The sequence below is a fragment of the Ahaetulla prasina genome, chromosome 1, assembly GCF_028640845.1.
Source record: "Ahaetulla prasina isolate Xishuangbanna chromosome 1, ASM2864084v1, whole genome shotgun sequence".
In the NCBI taxonomy this organism is placed as follows: domain Eukaryota; kingdom Metazoa; phylum Chordata; class Lepidosauria; order Squamata; family Colubridae; genus Ahaetulla; species Ahaetulla prasina.
Genome location: NC_080539.1, coordinates 195,824,465 through 195,847,585, shown reverse-complemented (window position 1 = coordinate 195,847,585; position 23,121 = coordinate 195,824,465). Strand labels below are relative to the sequence as shown.

General features: G+C 36.4%; 1 protein-coding gene across 8 annotated transcripts; it reads right to left on the bottom strand.

The window, feature by feature from the left end:
* Positions 1-5,559: 5,559 nt before the first annotated feature.
* Positions 5,560-21,276, bottom strand: CMKLR2 (chemerin chemokine-like receptor 2). Of its 8 annotated transcripts, none has more exons than XM_058186577.1 (3): positions 20,913-21,276; positions 16,841-16,882; positions 5,560-7,465 (listed from the first exon to the last, which is right to left on the bottom strand). In XM_058186577.1, exon 3 carries the CDS (start codon positions 7,433-7,435, stop codon positions 6,353-6,355), a length of 1,083 nt encoding a protein of 360 aa, XP_058042560.1. In that variant the 5' UTR covers positions 7,436-7,465; positions 16,841-16,882; positions 20,913-21,276; the 3' UTR covers positions 5,560-6,352. The 8 variants fall into 8 exon arrangements, with proteins under 8 accessions (XP_058042560.1, XP_058042552.1, XP_058042564.1 ...); XM_058186569.1 differs by lacking the exon at positions 20,913-21,276 and adding an exon at positions 19,215-19,552; XM_058186581.1 differs by lacking the exon at positions 20,913-21,276 and adding an exon at positions 18,961-19,151.
* Positions 21,277-23,121: the final 1,845 nt, after the last annotated feature.

Here is a 23,121-nt window from a genome sequence, read left to right as displayed (position 1 = left end):
AGAAATTCGAAGATGTAGAACTCCACAGTTAAATAGACAAAACAGTATCAGCAAATTCATCTTGATTGGTGACAGTCAATATTAAGTATTTATTGGGGAATTGTTGGGGGCCTGCTAGTTAAGCTTGTATTCCCCACCCCATCCCCAGTGTTGTTGAACTAATTATATAATTAATGTCACATCTGATTAGATACATTAGAAGAGTTTGGTTGCGGATGGTTTCCTGGACCCAAATCTTACACTGGATAGCTGAACTTCAAATGTTGTGATCAGACAGGTGGTGTCAGCCCTATAGATACACAAAGAAATCAACTTCATAGGGAAGCTAAAATTACTTTTATTGAAATTGGCTATAATAACAGAATCTTGCAAGTCTGAGCTCTTCTCTTCCTTATACTCCAGTGAATTAGGGTGGTGTTTGCCCGAGATACTTCTGAATACTACCTCAATAATTCTGGAATTATAGTTCAGACTGTTTAACTTTCTGCACATCTCCATCAAAGTCATCATCTTTACTTTCTGCAGGTAGAGATTGTGATTCCACTGCTGCTCTTATACCTAGGTGGTTCCAAATACATTATAATTGAGCACACTCTTTTGATAAAGGTTCTCTGTACTGCAACTGCATTTTCATTGGAACATTTCAAATCCAATAAATTTAAAATTGTTGTATATTAATCCAAGTATAAAGTTTCTCAATGACTGAAAGCAAAACAAGTGATTGAAATTAAAGGCACAAATGTTCCAATGTTCACAAATGTTCAGTGGTAAATCATTTGGCTTGAAAAAAATCCCAGCCTTTCTGTTCTATAAACATAAGAAATCTGAAAGTTGCCCTGAGGAGAAAATTCAGTATCTCCATCTAAATCTTATTCATACCCTGTTAGCTAAGAGAATTTGAAATCTTAAATAACAAGACTTTGTTTAAAAAAGAAAAGACAGTATCATTTGACTGCAGACTTTGTCCTAGGTGGGATAGATTAATCCTCCTGTTAGTTTACAGTCAATACCAATTAGTGTGCAGTCTTTTCCTTCTAGCCTTTAGCTATTTTAAAATTCCATACTTGTTCATGGCTCATTAGGATAGGTATCTGTTCTCAAAGACCTCAATGGTTGTCTACATGAAGCAAACACTACCTCCTCCTCCTTGCCTCAGCCAGCTAAATCAAAATCAACCCAGCATTTCAACAATTTGTATTCAATCAAGGAAGCCAGACTTGAATTTGCATGTCCACTCAATCATTAAACTATTTAGATGGCCGTAGAGAAAGGAAGGCATAGATGGTGAACTATTCCAATAGGCCCTAATGGGTAGTCAATGAAGTATTATAGTTTGTCGCATAATCAGCCAGATGTTCAGACCAGATTTGGCATTTTTATCCACCTATCAAGTCCTTCCCGAGAACCTGGGATCACAGGAAGTGAGTTGTTCCAAAAGCTGCCTTTTGCAATTGTCAGTGATTTTGTCAATGGTGTTCAAGTGGTGCTCCAATTGTTTTGTGATTGCACCCGAGGGGCCTATTAGTATTGGTACTATCTTCTTTTGGCCTAGTTGTTTTCTTTGCATGACTTTGTATTTTGTGATTTTCTCCAATTCTTTCTCTTCTATTCTGCAGTATTGTTGTTACTATTATAGATGGGGAACTGCCACTTTGAAATGGTTGCAAGTAAACATCCTATCTAAAAGACCAATTCTAGTCCAGGCTTATGTCTGCTTCATGGTGTTGTGACAGGTTAGCTCTCTTCTGTTTGTGCAATGAGATGGTCAGTGCTGTCTCCAAAACTACTCACAGGGTTGTTTGGATGTTCTTAAAGCTGGGGTTTGTTTCCCCTTTTACCATTAGGTTTGGCAACTTGAACCTTGGCAAAATCAAAATGAAAGTAAACTTTGTTCTTTCGGAATTGGTGAATATAGCCATTCATTCACTTACTTACTTACTTACTTGTATGGTTTATAGACCATATAATCATACTGACTCTGAGCAGTGTAGAACTTCCCAAATTTATAATTTGGAATTAAAATAGTAATCAAATTTAAAACAAAAACCATACCCTGTAATTTTGTGTACCACATAATACACAATATAATCCTTTAGTGCTGAACAACAATGTAAATTGACTGCTTTGTGGAAAGAGACTTTAAACTGCTTGGTTTGCACGTTATTTTTAATTACTGCATCTGCACATTGCTGAAAAAATCTTACTTTGAGACAGAGAGGGTTGGAAGTTAGCATCCTAGGTGTTTTTCTAAAAAAAAAAAGTGCTGAGTTGAATCACGTGGAAAAGCAGGTGCAATACCTCTGCTTCAGCATTTTGTTGGCTTCCTCCCCTGTACCCCCCCTCCCCCGAGACCTGAAACAGCAAAAAAAAAAATCTCAAAGAAGATATCTATCCCAGCAAACTATATAAACTTATGGATCTCTTAACAGGAAGACATAAAATAAGTGGTTAACAATACTTTCAATATGATTGGGGATAAAATTGTTTGACATTGACACCAATGATTTTTTTTTTTAGATTTAAGGAATGAGTAAGCTATTTGACTCTTTCCAAAGCTTTCTGCTAGCAGTCCACTAAGGATCAATTGATAGAGTTAACTCAAATGGTATATAACTAGGGAGGCAATCATACTATGGATGGAAAGGAAGGGCTCTGGAACAACTCCTCTACCATTATGTCTCTTTGCTTAAATGTGCATTCAAATGCATAGAATCTCTCAAAACTGAATACCCTATGATGAAATTCATAGCTATCTGGATGATCTATAGAAGATAGAATATGATGAATTAACAGAGAAAGTCTAGGAGTTGTAGTCTCAACGTATCTGAAAGATACTAGATTGAGGAAGCCTAGGTTAGGATTGGAATCATATCATGTTTTATCATAATCCATCAAGTCATCTTGTAGTGATGTTGAGTTCAGGCACTGATGACAGATGTTAATCTAATCCAGCCACTTCCAAATGTGGGTTTCTGGGTGTTGGACTAAAACATCTGTCATCAATAATAGAATGTGATCATCCAACTTGGTAGGTGGTCAAAGCATCTAAGATTTTCAAAAGACATTCTTATGCTTCAATGTCATTTGCCATTCTGAGTAATGATTTGTTTTGGCAAAGTCATCGTGTCTCAGTCATGGATTTATTATCGTTCCACTCTATTCAAGGACAATTGCAAGGATAATTATAATTATACATGCATTCTCGGTATATATTCTTCAGGAAAATGGAATTTGGGAGCAAAAAAATATGTAATTGTAGTCATGCTTATTTGAACATGGATATCTTGCTATAAAATGAAAAAATAGAAACTGATCTGTTGAAATATTTCTTAGATCAGTCTAAAATTAATTAAGGAAAACAAGACAACCAAACCATAATAAACTGGGGAACATAACTGCATCCTAGAATGAACAGACAGCATGCAAGTATTCCTCAACTTTAAAAATTTGTTTAGTGACCATTGAACATTACAAAAGAATGACTTATAAATGGTTTTCACATTATGACCATTGGAGCATCCCCATGGTCACAAGATCAAGATTTGTGTGCTTGGCAACTGGCATGTACTAATTGCACTGTCCCAATTTATGTGATCATCATTTATAACCTTCCCATCCAGCTTCAAACAAGCAAAGTCAATGGAGGAGACAGATTTGCTTATCAGCTGCATGATTTCCTTAACAACTGCAGTGATTGGGTTAACAATGGAAATTTCCAGACATTTTTGTACCATGCTTCTCCACGAAATAAAATATGGAAAAAATGCACACATAAAAGTTATTTTTACAAATGGGATGGAAATATGGTTCTGGGCACATAGGATGCAATCCAGTGGTGGGTTGCTCCTGGTTCTCTCCGTGCATGCTCCCGTTGCGAACCTGTAGTAAAGGTAAGTAGAACCCACCCCTGATGCAATCCTAAGCAATGAAGTCCTGATGACATCAGTACCTCTTCTATTATTCTTCCTGCAATAAAGCCAAGAGGCAAAGAGCACATAGATCACCTGCAAGAGGATGGTAAAAAGAAGAGTTGATATGGTAGCCATCACCATGAGATCAAATTTCTATCCCTTTTTGTATGTGTGGCATATACTGAAGGAAGAGTTGCCAAGTAAGCAAATTACTGGTGAACAAAAGAAGGGCTCTTCCACATGAAGGCTTTATCACATTTTGAAACTTGTTCTCGTATCATATAAGGATTGAGTCTGGCAGAGGAGCAACTCAGTGGCAGCTTATTTAAAACTGGACAAAGCTGGTATATTGCTTGCCACATTATGTCTCAGCGGAGCTTGTGGGTGCTCCGCTTTTTCATTGCCCAGAATTCTGATATTACCTAACCCTAGCTTCTGGACCACAGGCAACTCCTCTTAGTAGAGCTTCAGCATCTTGTTCGTCTCTCTTCCTCCTCTTTCTCCATTTCAACCACTGAGAGAACCATCTAAGTGTAAAATGCCTAATACTGTTCTTTTACTGTTGTGTTATAACAGCTGACTGTTAATGCTTGTAGCCAAACAAACGCGTGTACTGAAAGCATGATGGGAAAGAAGACATTGGCAATTTATTTTATTTCTTTTATTCAACGTGTGGAAGAGAGAGGGAATATTGTTGTTCTGGACTCTGGAGTAGCTTGTAGCAGAAGACTGGCTAAAGTCAACATTCTCCTTTGATCAGATGGCGGCACGCACTGACTGGCTAATGATGTTTCATGCATGTTCTCAGTAGTTCGAACTCCACAGTGGTGAACATGTCTTCAGGACTGTTTTGAATTGTATTGGAACATTTTCATAGTAGGAGCAACGTTAGAATTGGAATGGCCTCAAAAGAAAGGTCCAACAGATGTGGAATAAAGGCAAAAATTATCCAGTGAATCGGGGAGGGGCTTCATCTAAAGAAATTTCACAGTGCTATAAGAAAATCATAAGTGGTAGTGGCATTGTAAACTATTTTCTAATGTTTATGATTACATCTTATCTATTTTATTATTCTTCGAGCTTTAAAAGCCCCCTTTATTTATAAATACCATTTTCCTTCTGTTTTATGACAAAAGATACTAGCATACTCCTTCCTTCTTAAAATACAAATTCTCACATAGATTTCTGTGCATGTAAACCTTTTAATGGCCCATAAACCTCATGTATAAATGTCTCATTTTAATCATAGGTTGCCCTGAAAAATGTTAGCAGCCAGTGGTGGGATTAAAAAAATTTTGACTACCGGTTCCGTGGGCGTGGCTTGGTGGGCGTGGCAGGGGAAGGATACTGTAAAATCTCCATTCCCTCACCACTCCAGGGGGAGATTACTGTAAAATCCCCATTTCCTCCCCATCAGCTGGGATTCAGGAGGCAGAGAATAGATTGGGGGGTGGGGCCAGTCAGAAGTGGTATTTATTGGTTCACCGAACTACTCAAAATTTCCGCTACCGGTTCTCCAGAACTGGTCAGTACCTGCTGAATACCACCTCTGTATGCAGCTCTAGTGATATGTAACATAATTAGCAATGTTAATCATTGAGATACCTTGTAAGCAAGATTACAAATTCAGGTACCACCTTAAAAGCAATAACAGAAAAGTGCTTTAATATATGTAAATGCCTATATCCAAGCAACAACAGTAACAAAAGAAGAGATCAAATTGTGCTTACATTGTACATTTTCATCCGTACTACAAGCATGGCAAATATAGTACTGTATTAGTATAGTACTATGATGTAGTACTGTACCATATTACTATAAATATTGTAACACTGTGCATTTTAGATAGCATAAGAGACAATATTTATCATAACACTTTCTCATACATATATAGAACAGGACTATTAGTCTGCCCTGAATTCCCCACTGATACCTTTTTTTATTTTTGAGGAATGATAAAAATAAGACAATACTATGATACAGAATGTCTCTTTTCTTCTTGATGTGTTTCTCTTGCTAACATTTTTAGCCTCACCCTAGAAAAGTTCACAAAGTTGAAACCAATAGAAAAGCAAAGATTATTCTATATTGCTCTACTTTTCCAATCTGAAATTACTCCCCTATAACTCCTAAAGAATAATTAGTGAAAAAGTCTAATTGCAGAAGCTTTGAGTTATCATACCCGCAAGCGATATGTTGGGGCCTTCAGTCGTACATTTACGTTGTTCTAAGCTGCATTAATGTTCATCCCTATTTGACTGATTAGAGTTGAGGCAGGAATCAAAAGAGTCATATATGTTCTCAGAGCTCTGTCAGAAATCAGAGATTTTAACAGAATTTGTAAAAAGCTTATCTACCATGCTTGTCTACTTATTTGTATCCAGCCATACTGTATATTAATCTGGTGCTAAACTGAATTTAATTTACATAGAGGAATGCAGTCACTGCAAAATTTCCTCCAGAGGGTGTTCTATCACTGGGACTTCAGTCAACTGCAGACTCAGGGAATTCTGACCGTGATCGCTCACTGTAGCAGATCGGCTGACTTCCCACAGGGTGTGTTTGACCAACTCTGAGAATGTCACACTAAAGCAGGATGAGAGCTTCTTACTGAGAAGGACATAAAGGATAGGATTCAGGCAACTATTAATGAAGGCCAAGCCAATCGAAAGAGGCATGGCATTTTCAAGCAAATCATGCAAAGAGATGTTATGATGAGCTGCCAGTTCCAGAATGCTAAATATTTGATATGGGGTCCAGCAAATAAAAAAAACCACTACCACCGCAAGAATAGTCCAGAACAGCCTGCTGGAGGTTAACACTGTACTTTTTTTAACTTGGCTGACCAGAAAGGAATAACAAACAATCATAGTTAAAAGTGGAAAGAGATAGCCACAAATGAATTTTATCCATGTAAGTGTGTGATGTCTGAATAAAATAATATCCAAATTATGGTGAAAGTTGTAATAGCATATGGTGACATTTTGGGGTAATATAAGTGTGTCTTTGAAATACAGTGCTGGGCTTCCAAGAACTGTAGCCAAAATCCAAATGAGTAAAACCAGGATACAGGCATTCCCAAGTGTCCGATGCCTATAGGAGAAGGCAGGGTGGATCAGATGGACATAACGATCGATGCTGATTGCTGTCAGGAAGAAGACACTGGCAAACATGTTGAGCAAGGCAATAAAAGCATTTGCTTTGCACAACCATTTCCCAAAAGGCCAGTGGAAGCCCATGATGATATATGCAATATATAGGGGCAAGAACAAAACAAAGATTAAGTCTGCAATTGCCAAGTTGAGGAACCAGATGGATGTAACTGTCTTATTCCATTTGAAGCCCATGATCCAAATAACTATTGCATTGCCAGGTACTCCTAAGAGAAAAGCCATCATCTGTAGCACAAGAGAAGCAATTCGAGCATGACTGAGGTAGGCCTGGGCCTGAAGTGGCTCATCTTCCTCATAATCTTCAAAGTATTCAGTAAAGTTATCTTGGTACAGGAAGTCAGCTGATGACATGACCACACTCTGTCTCCTGGGAACTTGGATCTGGAGGAAAAGGGATAGAGCAGCTAGTTACAAGTATAACAGTGGTACTTTCAAGCAACTTGCTGGTATCTATAGGCTTACAAATGCTGCTCCATTATTCAACCTTGTACAGCAGTTTTCAAATAATCTGCATGGTAGATGGAGTCTCATTTAAAAGATATGGGAATGCAGTGTATCAAGAAACAGCAAGGTATCATTGCACCAACTATAACCAACATAACAATACAGGACACAGTTCATTTAGACCACCTCATGTTCATGATCGTATCTAATGTTTTGTCCAAGGGCAATGAAGATTTCTTGTACCTTGGAAGCATGAGTCCAATTGAGGAAAGAGTTTTATGCCAATGACTTCTGCTTAGGATTTGAATTATTATTGTTGCTATTGTTATCATCATTGTATATATTTCCCAGAAACACTTTGCTTTGCATCTCATTGGCACTTCTATAAATGGATGTTGTAATCCATTGTATCTGGAGAAAAAAAAAGTAATAAAAAAAAACAGACAGAATAGCTGTCACAGAATCTGCCTATCTCTCCTTTCAGGGCTTTTCCCCCAATGTTCTCTGTGATGTTGACAGGATTCACAGCAGAAGTGAGTTTCAGCAGGTTCTGACCAGTTCTGGAGAACCGATAGCAGAAATTTTGAGTAGTTTGGAGAACTGGTAAATACCACCTCTGACTGGCCCTGCCCAGGGGTGAAATCTAATTTTTTTTGCTACCAGTTCCATGGGTATGGCTTGATGGGTGTGGCTTAGTGAGGGGATCATGTGACTGGGTGGGCATGGCTATGTAACCATGTGACTGGGGGATCAAAAGACAGAAACTCACAATGTCCTGCTGGAGCAGGGTTGGACTAGATGACCTCCAGGTCCCTTCCAGCCCTGGATTATCCTCTGAAGCTGCGTCTAGTGCCTAGTCCTTCCTTCCTCTCCTTTTTCCTTCCCTTCCTCCCTCCCTCCTTTCTCTTTCTCTCTAAAAACGAAACCCCCCACACACCCTGTTTTTTGGCTAGCGGGCTTCAGGGAAGGCTGCTTGAGGAAAAATGGACCCTACCCCCCATTTTTTGGCTAGCACCCAGCTGAACCACGCGATCATCAGAGGCTTTTTTTTTTACTTTTAAAACTTAAAAAAAACTATGTTGATCACACGGCTCAGCTGGGCATGGGGGGGGGCAGGGATTTTTGCTACTGGTTCTCTGAACAACCCGCCATCATCGCTACTGGATCATGCAATCCGGTCCGAACTGGGAGCATTTCACCCCTGGCCCCACCCTCATCTATTCTCTGCCTCCCGAGTCCCAGCTGATTGGGAGGAAATGGGGATTTTATAGTAACCTTCCCCTGGAGTGGGGTGGGAATGGAGATTTTACAGTATCCTTCCCCTGCCACACCCACCAAGCCATGTCACGCCCACAGAACCGGTAGTAAAAAATTTAGAAACCCACCACTGGTTCACACATCCACTAAACCAGTCATAATGGATGCAGCTTGTAGTTTCTATTTCTTGATCTGTGGGTTGGTGTGAGATATGAATTGACCCACTTCTGAGAGTCACAAAGTATCATTAAGTAGAATACAGCTATGCATGAGAAAGTCCATCCTTTCTGTAAAATATGTGGTGTTGTGGTTAAGACATTAGGCTAGAAACCAGGAAACTCTGAGTTCTAGAATTCTAGTTCCACCTTGGGCACAAAGTCAGCTGGATTACCTTGGACCAGTTATTCCCTCTAAGCCCTAGGAAGGAGGCAATGACAAAGCATTTCTGGAATCTTCCCAAGAAAACTGCAGGTACTTGTCCAGGAGTCAAAAAACAGACTTAAAGTCACAACAATGTATATGGAAAAACAGAACTGCACTACTGAAACCCCTGCACTAAAAACCGCAAGATGAAAAAACATAGCACTTCTTAAGAGTTGGGAAGCTTGGCTTGGCTATTGCTTGTTAAAAGTGTTTGAGTCAATACCTACAGGGTGCTGTCCTACAAAAACCTATAAGAGAAATCGAAAGTGATAAAGCATGGAAAAACACTGAAATGGTCAGAAAGCAACATTGTTTAAAATAGAAATTCTTTACCATCTGGGAAAATGAAACAATATATTACGAAGAGATGTTTCTTTATAATATATTAATTGCCACAATACTTTCCCTTCCACAGAACTCTCCTGATAGAAAGTCAGATAGAAAAATGCTATGGAACTCTCATGTTTGATATTTTATGAACACCATGTCATTAAAACATACGTTAAGGGCGGTATACAAATATAAGGGCGGTATACAAATATAATAAATAAAATAAAATAAATAATAATAAATAACTTTTTACAATATCTTTTTAAAGGCTATAACCAAATATCACCTTTTCTATGCTGGAGACTTTTCAGGGAAAATAATGTGCATTTATTTATTCCCACTGTGAACGGTGCCTCATCTCCTAAGCCCTTTTTTTCGGATGTACGGCCATTATGGGCACCTTTATCCAAACAATTTGGTGTGCGTTTTGACACAATATGTATGTTTTTAATTGAAAGCCTACAGGGTGAAAGGAATGGTTTTCTTAATTTTAAAATCACAGGGCATGTGTGAAAACAAAACACGGTTTCCACATAAGTACAAACCATAGCATAAAAAGGAGCTACAGCTTTGCTCGCTTTAACACAGTTGCTCCCATCTCTAAAATAATTTGTATTTGTATACAATAGAAGTATATATTTTTAAATTGTAAGGATCCTCTTCTATTTGATTAGGACAACTTTATGCAAACTATCTGGGAAATAAAACCTATTTAACTCAATGATGAAGCTGAAGAACAGCTTTTGAGATGTCATGCATCCCACTGAAAGCATTTAGAATCATACAACTGAAAATTTCTATATGCCACTCAACCTCATTAAGTTTAATTAACTTCATTGCTAAATAATCAAAACATGCAATGCAGATGTACTTAGAACAGCATGTGCAAGAACAGCTTGCTGAATTGAGAGGAATACTTTATAGGGCAATTTTGTAAATTATGTTGGAAACATCAATAATAAAACCAGCTTGACATACTTTCATTTTATTCACAGTGGCAAGATTTTAGATATTACTTACAGTACATTGGTCTGCATTATGAATATAGCCTGGCAATAAACGATCCCCACATAAGAGGAACATATTTTTAGCATATTTGCTGTTCAACTCAGCTGGTTAAATCACCTGACTTGATTCTGACTTTTAATGCCCTGAGGAAAAAAGTCAAGTGAAGTGAATAAATACATTTTTAACATTTTTTTTCTCCCCTTTCTTCTTTTTAACAAATACGCCACAAACTGAATAGTAGGTATGTTTTTTTTTAAATCAGTACCTGCCTTTAGGCTGGGCAGAATGCATTACTGTGTGACTGAACGTGTAGTAGACTCTGAGAACAAAGAGGAGGACCATTACAGAGGAAGGTAGGAAACATAATCAACTTAGAGGAGCTCAGCCTTTATTACACCAAGTATAACTTGATCTGAAAAACTGCTGTTGAAGACTTTCAAGATTTCGTCAATTTACAATAAAAACCATCCAAGTGGTTATAATGTCCTGAGTTTATCAGCCTCAGTGTGAAGAAGGGAATTAGCCAGATCAAGTCACAGGAACACACAGGGAGGAATTTAACCTTTTATTTATTTATTTATTTTATTTATTTATTTTGTCACAACAATATATATAAGTATCATACAAAAAGATTATATAGTATATAAACATATATATGAGTAAATATTAGGAGGTATAGGCATATATATATAGGAAGAAGAAAAGAAAAACAATAGGACAGGGAATGGTAGGCACGTTTGTGCTCTTATGCACGCCCCTTATGGTCCTCTTAGGAATATGAGGAATATCCTCTTATTCTATGGTCCTGCCACTCCTGCTCCATTCTATTAACACCACTAGAAGATTTCTTCACACTGTCAATATTAACTTCAGTTGCAAACAAAGCTTAATTTCAGAAACAGGGCTATTTTAAAATGTTCTCTCTTTGATTCATGGAACAGACTTTTTCCCCCATAGCAATAAACTTATAAGTTTTGCAAATTTGCAGTAGAAGCAATGCACAGAATAGCCTAGTTGATGCTGATAACATCACTAATCTCTCCCCCACCCCCCCGGCTTGTCCTGAGCACACAGATTGGTGAATTTTTAATAATTTTAAGTACAAGTAGCACTTTTTTGGTACATAGAGGGAAAAGGAGCTTTCCTGAAGCACAAAGAACAAGCAAGACTGACGACCGACTTGCAAACTACTGCAAATCCTCCATCAGTACCACTGAGAAGGTGAGCAAGAGCAAAGGAAGAATCACACTTGCTGGCTTAGAAGAAAAAAGGGTGGCAGTCCTTGCCTTTATTTAAGTGAAAATGCAGCATCTTAATGAACAAAGATTTCTGAACGTTGTGCTGATCCTGTCTTTGACTTAACACAGAACTCCATGATCTCACCAGCAGTGCAGCTATGGACTTTTTAGTCCACATATTTATATATGATACTATTTCATTTCTGTGACCGTTCAAGATCATAAAACGGCTGTCTTTTCGAAACTGTATTCTTGAACATCTCCTCAGTTATATAGATGGAATTAATATAACATTTATATATAATATACCAGTGCCATCATCTGTGAATCTAGTTTACCTAGCAGCATAGACTCTAAATGCATTCTGCTATTGTTATCATCCCAAGCCAGCATGGTCATATCCATGTCGGTAGGATAAACGGGAGTCCTACCTCAACATATTTAAAGGCACCAAGGATGTCAAATGCCAACTTTCCCCATTCATCTCCAGTCTTTCTTTCCTTCATCTGTTCTCCTCAATATTGGCTTTAAGACTGAGCTTGCATTATCTGCATCTTCTAACCAAATGGAAGATTAAACTTTTTCTTTCAAATGTTAGCATTAAGCTAAAGAATGTTGTTTAGCAAAGAGAGTATATGGCTTTGTGGTAAAGATAACTTTTGAAAGTATTTTCAAAATGTGACATTTTGTCCAGGATGCAAGCTATGTCATGTAATTCTTCCCAAGAGGGTAAATTCTACGCAAAGCACCAGCACCACCCATATGAGTCATGAAAAAAAATTGTAAAAATGAGCAAGTCATTTAAACAGCTGCAGTTGGAAACAGTTTTGGGGTCAAAATGAATAAATGTTATTTTCAGTGAAAATAAAATCGACTGGTCACTTTAAATAAAAAATATTTGCTATTCTTAGCAAGAAGCTCAGCCTTGTTGCCATTTTGTCTATATTTTCAATGTTTTAGCCCCAAGGGCAGGCATTTGGATCACAAACATGCATATATAAATGCATATATACAAACACAAATATGCACATTATTTTCTCATGTGGTTTCCCCTATATTTTCCTACACATTTCCAAATATCTGATATTTGAGAAAAGAATTTCCATTAGGTACAATCTTATAGATATAAAGCACAATCCTAGGCAGTTGGAGTGCATCCAAATTTTGGATAATGCAAACTGATATATTTTCTAATACTGAAGCAAAATTTGGTTCAGGGCTTCTTTTCCTGTTTTTACTTTAATTTATTTTTCTTTTTAAATTATCAAATTATTGCATACTGAAATGTAGAAAATTCTTTCCTCTGTTACTGTATGTATGTATGGATTGAATGAATGATACTTTCTAATATTCCTAAACTGCAAGATAAACTGTCTTTCCTCTTCAGATCAGGCTAGGATAGGATTATGTTTGTCTTAATAAAATGTTTGTAGTTTGTTTTCTAATAAGATAGAGAACTCTTTAGTGTTGATTGAGATCTGGTTTGCTTCTTCATGGTCTCTAAATAATCTTATGACTTTTCCCCCATTAACTTCCTAAATGTTACGCTCACAAGTCCTTTAGAGTTCACTCAAATGAACATATGTGGTATTATATGTCACATGCTTAACTTCACGTAACTGATTTTCTATGCAAGAGGGAGGATCCTTTTGTCTTTTGTAATTTCCCTTGGTGCCCTAACTATAACAGAAAATATAAGTTGGGTCTTAGAGTTCCCTCTTTGAAAAGGACTCCTTTTTATTAAAACATTCTGAATAAATCATAATTAAATGATCCTCTCCTGCCTCAGTTTGCTTCATTGGGGTCTGTATATACCAGGGCATGAGCCTAATGTATGAGGAACACCACAGTAAATAAACCATCTACATTTCTTTTGGCTATTAAATGGAGGATCACTTTTAAGGGAAGACAATTCATTGTGGTGTTGCTTTCTTGTACTGGTAAAGTAAGTCTGTGTTTATTAATTGGGCTAAGTTTTAATTCTTTTTTTTTTTACTGTATATTTTAAAAATCGTTAGTGGGATATATGAGCCCCGTATCAGAAATCTACCGATTTAGATTAAACGAATTCTAGCTACAATCCCTAAAGTATTGATATATTCTAGTCACAACTGGCAATCAATGGAAGTAATTCTTAAAAGTTAGAAGAAAGTAAAGAACTGGCAAACCTTCAAAAATAGCAAGATGTTCTCCTGCTTGAGAATTGAGTACTAAAGCAATTGTGTAATTTGACAAGGAATACAGAGTGTACCATTGCAAGTCAAATATAAATGGTGACACACTCAGTATGTAATTAGAATGTTCATTAAAGATGGGAAAATGGATAGAGAAAACATATGAGGGATCTATGTAGGAAGAATGGAAAAGGCAGTGCATAAGCATGTCTCCTCACTTTGTTAAAAGGAAGTAAGAGTGGAGAACTTAAAAATTGGGTGCACTTAGAATGGGTTACTGAAAATAGTTTGTAGTAAAATGAGATAGAATCAAGAATGAACTAATATTAAATAAATGTAAAACTGAATATCAAAGTAAATGAGTGAGATGAGAAAAGTACATTGGGATGGTTTGGTCATGCAGACAGAATGGAAATTGAATTGTAGAACAAATATATAAAGGAAGAGCAAATGCATTGAAAGAGAAGAGTGAGAAAATTATGGCTGCATACAACTGAAATCTTTAAAAAGATAGGTGAAAGTTTAAGAATAAAAAGGCAATATAAAAGCTGTATGAATATGGAGAAAGCAAAAATGATTGACAAGAGTAGAAAGGTATATATGGAAAGATAAAGTGAATCATGTTGGTATAAATTAGATTTAGCTATATTTCCTTTTTTATTTTATATTTTAATATCTTTGACTTACTATTTATTACTTACTTTCTGTGTGTTGTATAAAGTTGCTTATCCTGAAAGAAAACAGTGTGATGGGTATGTATGTATGAAGCTAAACCTAATCTAACACAATCATTATTCTGGTTCTTTCTGTCATGAGAATAACATGGATGAAAAGAAGGTAATATCTATAATAGTGACTAAAAGATGAAAACAATAACTAGATGGCCCATAAAGCACTGTAGCTAAGAATAATGAAAGACAAAGCTTGACTGTAGATTGTAAATTTATAAATTTAAATTAAATTTTATAAATTGTAAATAGGGGATTTATAGCCTAGTGAAGAATACAAAAAAGATGTTGAGACCCTGAAAACAGTGCAGAGAAGAGCAAAAAGAATGATTAGGGGGTTGGAGGCTACAACGTATGAAGAACAGTTACAAAAATTGGGTATGTCTAGTCTAATGAAAAGAAGGACTAGAGGAGAAATGATAGCAGTGTTCCAATATTTGAGGGACTCCTAGAAAGACAAGGAGATCAAGCTATTTTCCAAAGCACCAAAAGGCAAGGCAAGAAACAATTGATGGAAACTAACCAAGTAGAAAAGCAACCTAGAACTAAGGAGAAATTTCCTAACTGTGACAGCAATCAACCAATGGAACAACTTGCCTTCAGAAGTTGTAGGTGCTCCATCACTGGAGACTTTTAAGAAGAGACTTGACAGTCACTTGTCTGAAAGGGAATAGTGCTTCCTGCTTAAGCAGCGGATTGAAAGACCTCCAAGGTCCCTTCCAACTCTATTATTCTATATTTTATTCCTACCCACAATAGGATTTGCCTCACAATAAGTAGTAAAGGATAAGCAAAGGATACCTTGTTAGTGCAGCTTCTTGCAAGGAGGACACTTTTGTTATTTTTAATGATTACTCTGCCAGTTATAGCACATTCAAGCAGGGAATCAGCTACAAATTTAAAAAAAGCAGGATGTTGACAATGACACAACTTCTCTTTTAAACCATATTCCAAATGCTTTTCAGTCTTCAAAACATACAGAGATTCCCTTTTGTAGGAAGTTAGCACCCCTCTCCTAGAAGAATGAAATATTCTAGGAAATATTAAAAAGGAGAATATTATATTTTCCCTAAAGGAGAAACATGTTTCTAAAGACAGACTCAGAGCCTCAGCTCCCTGCCCCACCAGCAGATATTTTAGTGCCAACCTATCTACAAGGCAAAGGCTGGGCCAGCTTATCTACAACACAAAAGACCTTCAGCTCCAGGGTGATAGGATTAGCCCTCACTCAAGATCCAAACCAGGACTAAGCCATTAAGCCATAATAGGAATTGCCCAAAGACCCTTCATTACATCATCACCCAGCAATATTCAACCTGGCCCCATGGGAGTCTGACAACCAATCAGAGTTACATTTCTTACACAGGAACAGGAAGCAAGTTCAAAGCCCAACAGAGGGTATAAATCTCTCCCTCTCTCCCTCTACCTCTCCCTCTCTCACCCATGTGCTTTTTTTGCCCAGGACCTCAAACCATGTGGTCCTGTCCACCATTAAACTATCTTTCCAAACAGTCTTCTTGTTTCCAGTGTCTTTCTTCCCACTTGGAACTGAACCCAGATGGACATTTCTTCCAATACTTTACAACTTTAAATCCACTTTTAAATTGAGAGACAAGATTATTCTACATTGTGTAACTCTCCATGGTTTCCTCCCCCTTTTTCTGGCCCTTATATCCTCTCTGCTTTATTGTTTCTTCTGTAGCTCACTAATTGTGATAGCAAACAAAAGGGGATAACCTGGGAATGAGAAAGAAAGTCCTGATCTCCTGATCTCATTGCAAAGTTAAGAAAATTTCACCTATTTAGATTCCATAAAAGGAAGCTAATGAGGGTGCGGTAAAATAAACCATATTATTTCAGACAGCTGGTAGAGAGATAAAGAGAACACCAGCTCTTTGTCTCTTGTTCTGGCTTTCTATTTTCAAGGATAATTTAAAACAAGAAAGCACTTGCCCCCAATCTCTAGTATGACATCACAGAAAACCAACAAGTTTCTCATCTGGGGAAATGAGAAAAGCAGTGCTTCTCAAAACTCAAAGCTGCTGAAGCGTCTTCATCTGAAAGAAAAGGGCTTTGTCCGAGATCACAAAGATTAAAACAAACAAAAGCATACAAAGAAACTGAGAGATGGAGGTTGGGGAAGAAGGCACTTACCACTTTAATTCTGCTGGGTGGAAAAGGCACCTGAAAATCTCCCTAAAATAGAATAGAATTCATTAGATTATGTTCTCCTGGTTCTTCATTCTTCTTTTACTGTTCAGATTCCACTTTAGCAACAGGAAAGGTGGAAGCACTTCCTCAATAAAATGAGAAATAGCTTCATATTTTGCACTGTTATTCCACAGCAAGAAAATCCTAGCCAAATGAATCATTCCGTCTCTTGGTATTCATATGGAGACGAAATCTCTTTCTCTCTCTCTTTATCACACAAATACACACACACACACACATGCACACATAGACACTCAATGTAGCACCACTAACTCTTCAACAAAGGGAGCAGGAACCATCTTCCACTCAATCCTACTAAGATCAAACGGCTGTGGGTATTTGGGCCATGCAGATCTGGAGTTACTTCATGGAGAAGTGTGACCTTTGGATGGGGGTTATACTTCTCCATTCAAAGGTGATATACAACTTGGGGGTTTTCCTGGACTCAAAACTCTTGCTTAATGTGGCAAGGAAGGCCTTTAATAGAGCTTAATCAGCTTGCCAGTTTCATCCTTTTCTAGATTGTACGGTGCTTCAGACAGTCACACATGCCCCAGTCCATTCATGGCTTGATTATTGCAATGAGCTCTACACAGGGTTCTTGAAGATCACCCAGAAGCTTCCATTGGTCCAGGATGCAATGTCTGGGCAGTGGTGGGTATGCCTCATTATGCCCATGTAACATTTCTGCTTCTCAAATTGAACTGGTTGCCGGTTTGTTTCCAGTTGCTGTTCAAGGTGCTGGTTATTATCTATAAAATCCTATGTGGCATAGGACTTGGTTACTTGAAGGACTGATTGTCTCCCATAGTATTTGCCTGGCCAATTCGATCTTGCAGAGTTGGTATACTCCCAAGTCCCTTCAATTAAACGATAACATCTATTGGGTTTCCAGAAATAAGTAAGTATGGCTTTACTACAAATAGGATGGTAGTTATTCTGAGGCTGTTTTAATGGCATTCGGACCTGGTGACTTAAAAAAGAATCCTGGATTTTAAAACCTCTACATTGTAAACTGTATGGTAATTATTTTGTATAAAGATATAATAAAATGGATAATAAATGATGAAAGAGTTAGACATTCTTCTTTTGGGGAGAAAAGTAGTCCGCTCAGTGAACTGTATTAAAATGTTCTCTAAGTTCTTGAGTTTTCCTGACTATCTGGGATTATCACGGGTCATCAACAAACTCCACCAAAACTGTCTCAGTACTAAATCCCATCTTGAAACCAGACTGAAATGTATCTACATTATGTGAACAATGCCTTATGTTGATTGCACCAACTTTCTCTTTAAATCAGAGAAATCTAACTGTAGAATAAAGTATATGTTAATACTATATGAAAACTAAAATATTCAGGAGCTTGTTAGCAGAAAGGGACACCTTCTTAAACAAGTACTAGATGTATTCACAACACATTTTATTGAGCAGAATTCTGCTTTTTAAAAAAAGAAATTGGTCCATTGTAATTTAATTCAGTAGAACTTTACTCAAATAAGAATGCATCAAAATATAGTCTGTATCAACATCAAAGTATAGGCTGCGTTCTCAGAGAGTCTACCATATGTACTGTCTTTTAAAAATAAAAAAATTACATGCAAAATAATTTTTCCAGTTACTATATATGCTTGGCTATGCTGAATTTCAAAGAAGCCCAGCTTCAAACAGGTCTAATAAAAGTGTACTTTCTGCTGTAGATACAACACTTAACAATCAGGAGTATTCCTCACAAATTTCCTGTAAATGCACAATTTATATATTTTGCTTCTGAAATGGAACTCTACTTGCATACATAAAAAAACACGATCTAATTGCAAAAATATTCAGTAATGCATACCGCATACCCCCACCCCCACCCCCACCCCCACCGACTGGAAACAACCAACATAATAGTCTTGATCTCAAGACCATAAGACACAGAACATTGATTCTGTGTATTTTTTTTAATATACTCTATATATTAGCAAGCAAAGGCAAGGTCTGAAAGAGCTCATAATTTCCAAAGCAATATAAACAGGCAAATGTATATAACTTGGTGCAATTTCTACAAATGTTGACATTACTTTTTCCAGAGTTCTGATGATCTGTTGCTTTCTTTAGAATCTATCATAGAAGTATCTTCAGGAGAAAACTCTCTTCTCTGTAAATATGTTTCTTTCTTTCTTTTCATGGTCATTTCCTTTGTTATGTGTCTGTGGATATTATGCACAAAAATAATCCATTGTCTAAACTACATCAGTCTGCAGCTATATGCTTGATCCTTCTGAATGACTCAACACAGAGACATACAACATCAGCAAAAACAATGCAAACATACCTGCTTTGGTGCTGGTATCACTCCAGGAAAATGTTTAAAAATAAATGTGTTCCTGTTAGAGCTCTTTCAACAGCAGAAGACTGGCCCTTCTTTAGTTCACAACATGCTACATTGCCAGAAAGAAATCTGGATAGCTTTTTCTTTTGGCAAAGTTGGCATTCCCCTGGGATGGGGTGGGTGCTGGCAAATTACACAATCCTAACAATTATGGACAAGCAAAAATAACCTTCAAGAGGTTTATTCAGATGAAACAAAAATGTTTCAGTATCCTGCAACTAAAGTCAGGCCGTACTATATATATAGCCATATATCAAATAAGAAAAACACACAGAATTGAATATACCAAGTAGCTAAAAAAAAACCTATACAGCTAAGGAGTTTTCAGTGTTAAGGTTTAAAATGAAATCTTGAAATAATAAGCCTCTTCTAACATGATAAGCACAAAAAGTTATCTTGAGCTTTACGCAATCCACCCACTTGGCAAGATAAGGTAGAACAAATTTTATCAACTTTGATAACCACATTCCAACAAGTTTACAATAATCTTCTTGTATAGATGTAAGCAGAAAAGGTATTATTTTTAGTTAACTAGAGCACACATATATATACACACAAATAAAAAACACTATAAATTAATTTTTAAATAAAAATTGCAAAAGCAATACAAGTGTTAACATATTTGCCAATAATGAAAATATTAGCTAAAACAAAATAAATGTTCAATATAATAAAGGGCTGCAAAATAGCTGGAAGAAAATTGCAAACCTAAATGCATTAAATATTTTGTTGTTATTCAAATCCTACTATTGGCAACATGACCTTTCAGCAAATTCTATTTATTGTAACATTTCAGCTGGAGTCACAACTTTTGCAAAGTCCTAAAAGGAGTAGATGGTTGCATGATCATTGATCCCCAAACCTGAAGCACTGAAAACAGGAGAGAACCAGGCTTAGTTCTGATATTTTAAAAAGGCATCATTTAGAAAAGATGATCATTTTAAAAATGTTAGTGCTATTAGTTATTTATATCTTTCCAGAAGTAAGACTGCGCATTTATAATGAAAGGAAAATAGATTTCCAAGAATAAATCCACATTGTTTCAGATTAATCAGTGAATTTTTCAGGAAAGGAAGTTCATGTCACAGATTTGCAGTATATACTGTTTTTTCTCCCACAGCATCATACAAATATCAATCATATCATTACCATGTAATAACAGGATTTTCAAACTGTGTGTGTAGCATCAAAATAGCAAAAAGGTCTATCATAGCAGTTCATAAATGAAGTTCATAAACGAAGAGCATATTTTAAAATTAAAAAAATACAGATTATGGATTCAGAAATTGGCAATAGAAGAGATAGTAGGGGAAGAAGAATGTAATGCATGTTCACATCCTTCAGTTACAATCCTTTACATATTTATTTAGGAACAAATCCAAACGATTTCAGTGAGAATTGGCTTTACATAGAAACATCTACGACTATAGCTGAGATTGCTTTAGTTCATAGTGTGTAGAGATAGCACAATCCTAGACAAGTTTACTCCGAAATACATCTTACTCTGCTCAATGTGATTTACTCCCCACCTAGAAACATCAAAAGATTATGTTCCCTCAGGGCAATATACTCACTGAGTACAGAATCTAAATTAACATTAATATATTAAATTTAAACTTATTAAATTTAAAACCCACTTACCTAAAAGAACAGATGGCTCCTTAATAGAAAGTTAAACCTCTTCTGCTGTTCTAATTATTTTTTTCATCATCACAATTCTTTGTACTTGTTGCAGGGATTATTTTAATTTCCTCTTTCCTGGCCTCTTTAGAAAAAACAGTGCTGAAGCAGTCAATATTATATTCTGAATAAAAGAAAAAAGTTGTCTGCATATCTTACAAATCATCAGTTTGGCAAATATTTGAGTGACACTATTCTTGGCTCTTATGTAACACTAACTAACTGAAACCATCTGACCAACAGAAATAATGTGGGTCACTGCAAGGTGTTTGTTCCTGGCGACCATTGACCATTTTCAAGATTATTTTGTTGTTGTTGTGAACTGTAATCTATAGTCACTTCTGCTAAACTGTGTTCTACAAATGCAAGAACAACAACCCTCTAAGGAAATGGCATCATGAGAGGTTCAGCCAATCTCATTGTACACATGTTATACTCTGATAATAAGGGTTTGAAATTTGGGATCAACATCAAATTCATGAAAGCAGTTTTCAGTACGGTTGGCTGAGATTCTGAAAAGCCTTGGGAAACCTTCCATTATAAAATAACTCAGAAGTAAACAGCAAACTTGATCAACAGAGTTTCTTCCATTTCAGCCATTTTAGATCAAGAAGTCAGATATAATTGCTGGCAATGGCAGAGCTTTTAACAAAGCAGTATTTCAAGCCCTAGAACTTTCTCATCTGTAACTTATTACAGTCACTATAAATATGTATTTTAAAAAGTGTTAAATATGACACTGATACAAGAAAGCACACACCAACGTGTCACACAAAATATCATTCAAAGGGAATTGCTCATATAAAGATAGGCAGACCTTGTTTCTAAGCCTGATGTGCACAACTTCCGCAAAACACTACTAGGTCTCCTAAGCCTCCAAAAGAAACCAGGCTCAAACTCAAATAGCACAGAGGCTTGGAAGCTTCTTATCACGTAATTAGTGAGAGTGGGCATGCATAATTAAGTTCTTTTTAAAAGTAGAAAAAATTGTTATAGTGTATATAAGGATGGCTTTTAACAGTTACTGTTAAAAGTACTCAAGGATGGCTTTTAAGAGTTACAAAGGTAGATGTTATTTTGTACAGTATGTTATATACCTATTTATTTTTATTTTATTTATTTATTTATTTTTATTTTATTTATTTATTTTGTCACAACAGTATATATAAGCATAAGCATGAAAGTAACTATATAACATATAAGCATATATATAAGAATAAGTATGTAAAAACTATATTAATTGGATATAATGAAAGGAAACAATAGGACAGGAACAGTAGGCATGTTTGTGCTCTTATGCACGCCCCTTACTATTTACTATTTGCCACAATTTACATTTTTAGGCATTGAAGCCATTTGGCTGATTAAGGCAATGACCATCCAGTCTTTAGATTTCCTATCATCCCTTTCTATGTGCTATCTAAATTTCTACCCTGAAGTGTTTTAGTCACACCTTGATACTAGGTTTGAAATATTTATAGATTTTACAAATTTAGTGACTTTATATACTATTTTAATCATATCTTAACTATATTTAGACATTTAGCATTGAATGTAATTTTATGTAATAGTATACATCTTACAGATTTGTATACTTGTATTCATAATTGATTTTGAAATTATATATCAGTTGATTGAGATGATAATTTTATCTTCATTTGTGCTAGCAACATAAACTCCATTTATTCTTATGTCTTAAAATGATATAATTTAAGCTTTAATTTTGAATGCAAATTTGACCAAATTAAATGATCAAAATAAAGGACTGATGGACTAACCATTAGTCATAGGTTATTTATGTACAATGAATTCCCAATTCCATGGAAATCTGAATATGGTCAAACTGTATGGGGCACAGATCATAGGGAGACCAGTTTCCCAATAGAACTCTGGAGCAGGAGTCTCCACCCTTGGCAACTTTAAGACTTGTGGACTTCAGCTCCCAGAATTCCTCAGTCAGCTTTGCTGGCTGAGGAATTCTGGGAGTTGAAGTCCACAAGTCTTAAAGTTGCCAAGGGTGGAGACCCCTGCTCTGGAGGACCATTTGATAGGAGCAAATTAGGTGTTTTGGTATTGCTTTGCTGCCTTCAAATTATTGTCTCAGCTGAAACCCCATCACTCCATCCAATTCTCCAGGTGCCATTCATTATAAGGCTAGTCCACCCCACCC

Coding starts and splice junctions, on each gene's coding strand:
- CMKLR2 (XM_058186549.1), bottom strand. CDS start 10,621: ATGTTCCTCTTATGTGGGGATCGTTTATTGCCAGGCTATATTCATAAT. Junction 7,466..10,558: donor ATAATGCAGACCAATGTACT/GTAAGTAATATC, acceptor CTTTTCCTCCAG/ATCCAAGTTCCCAGGAGACA.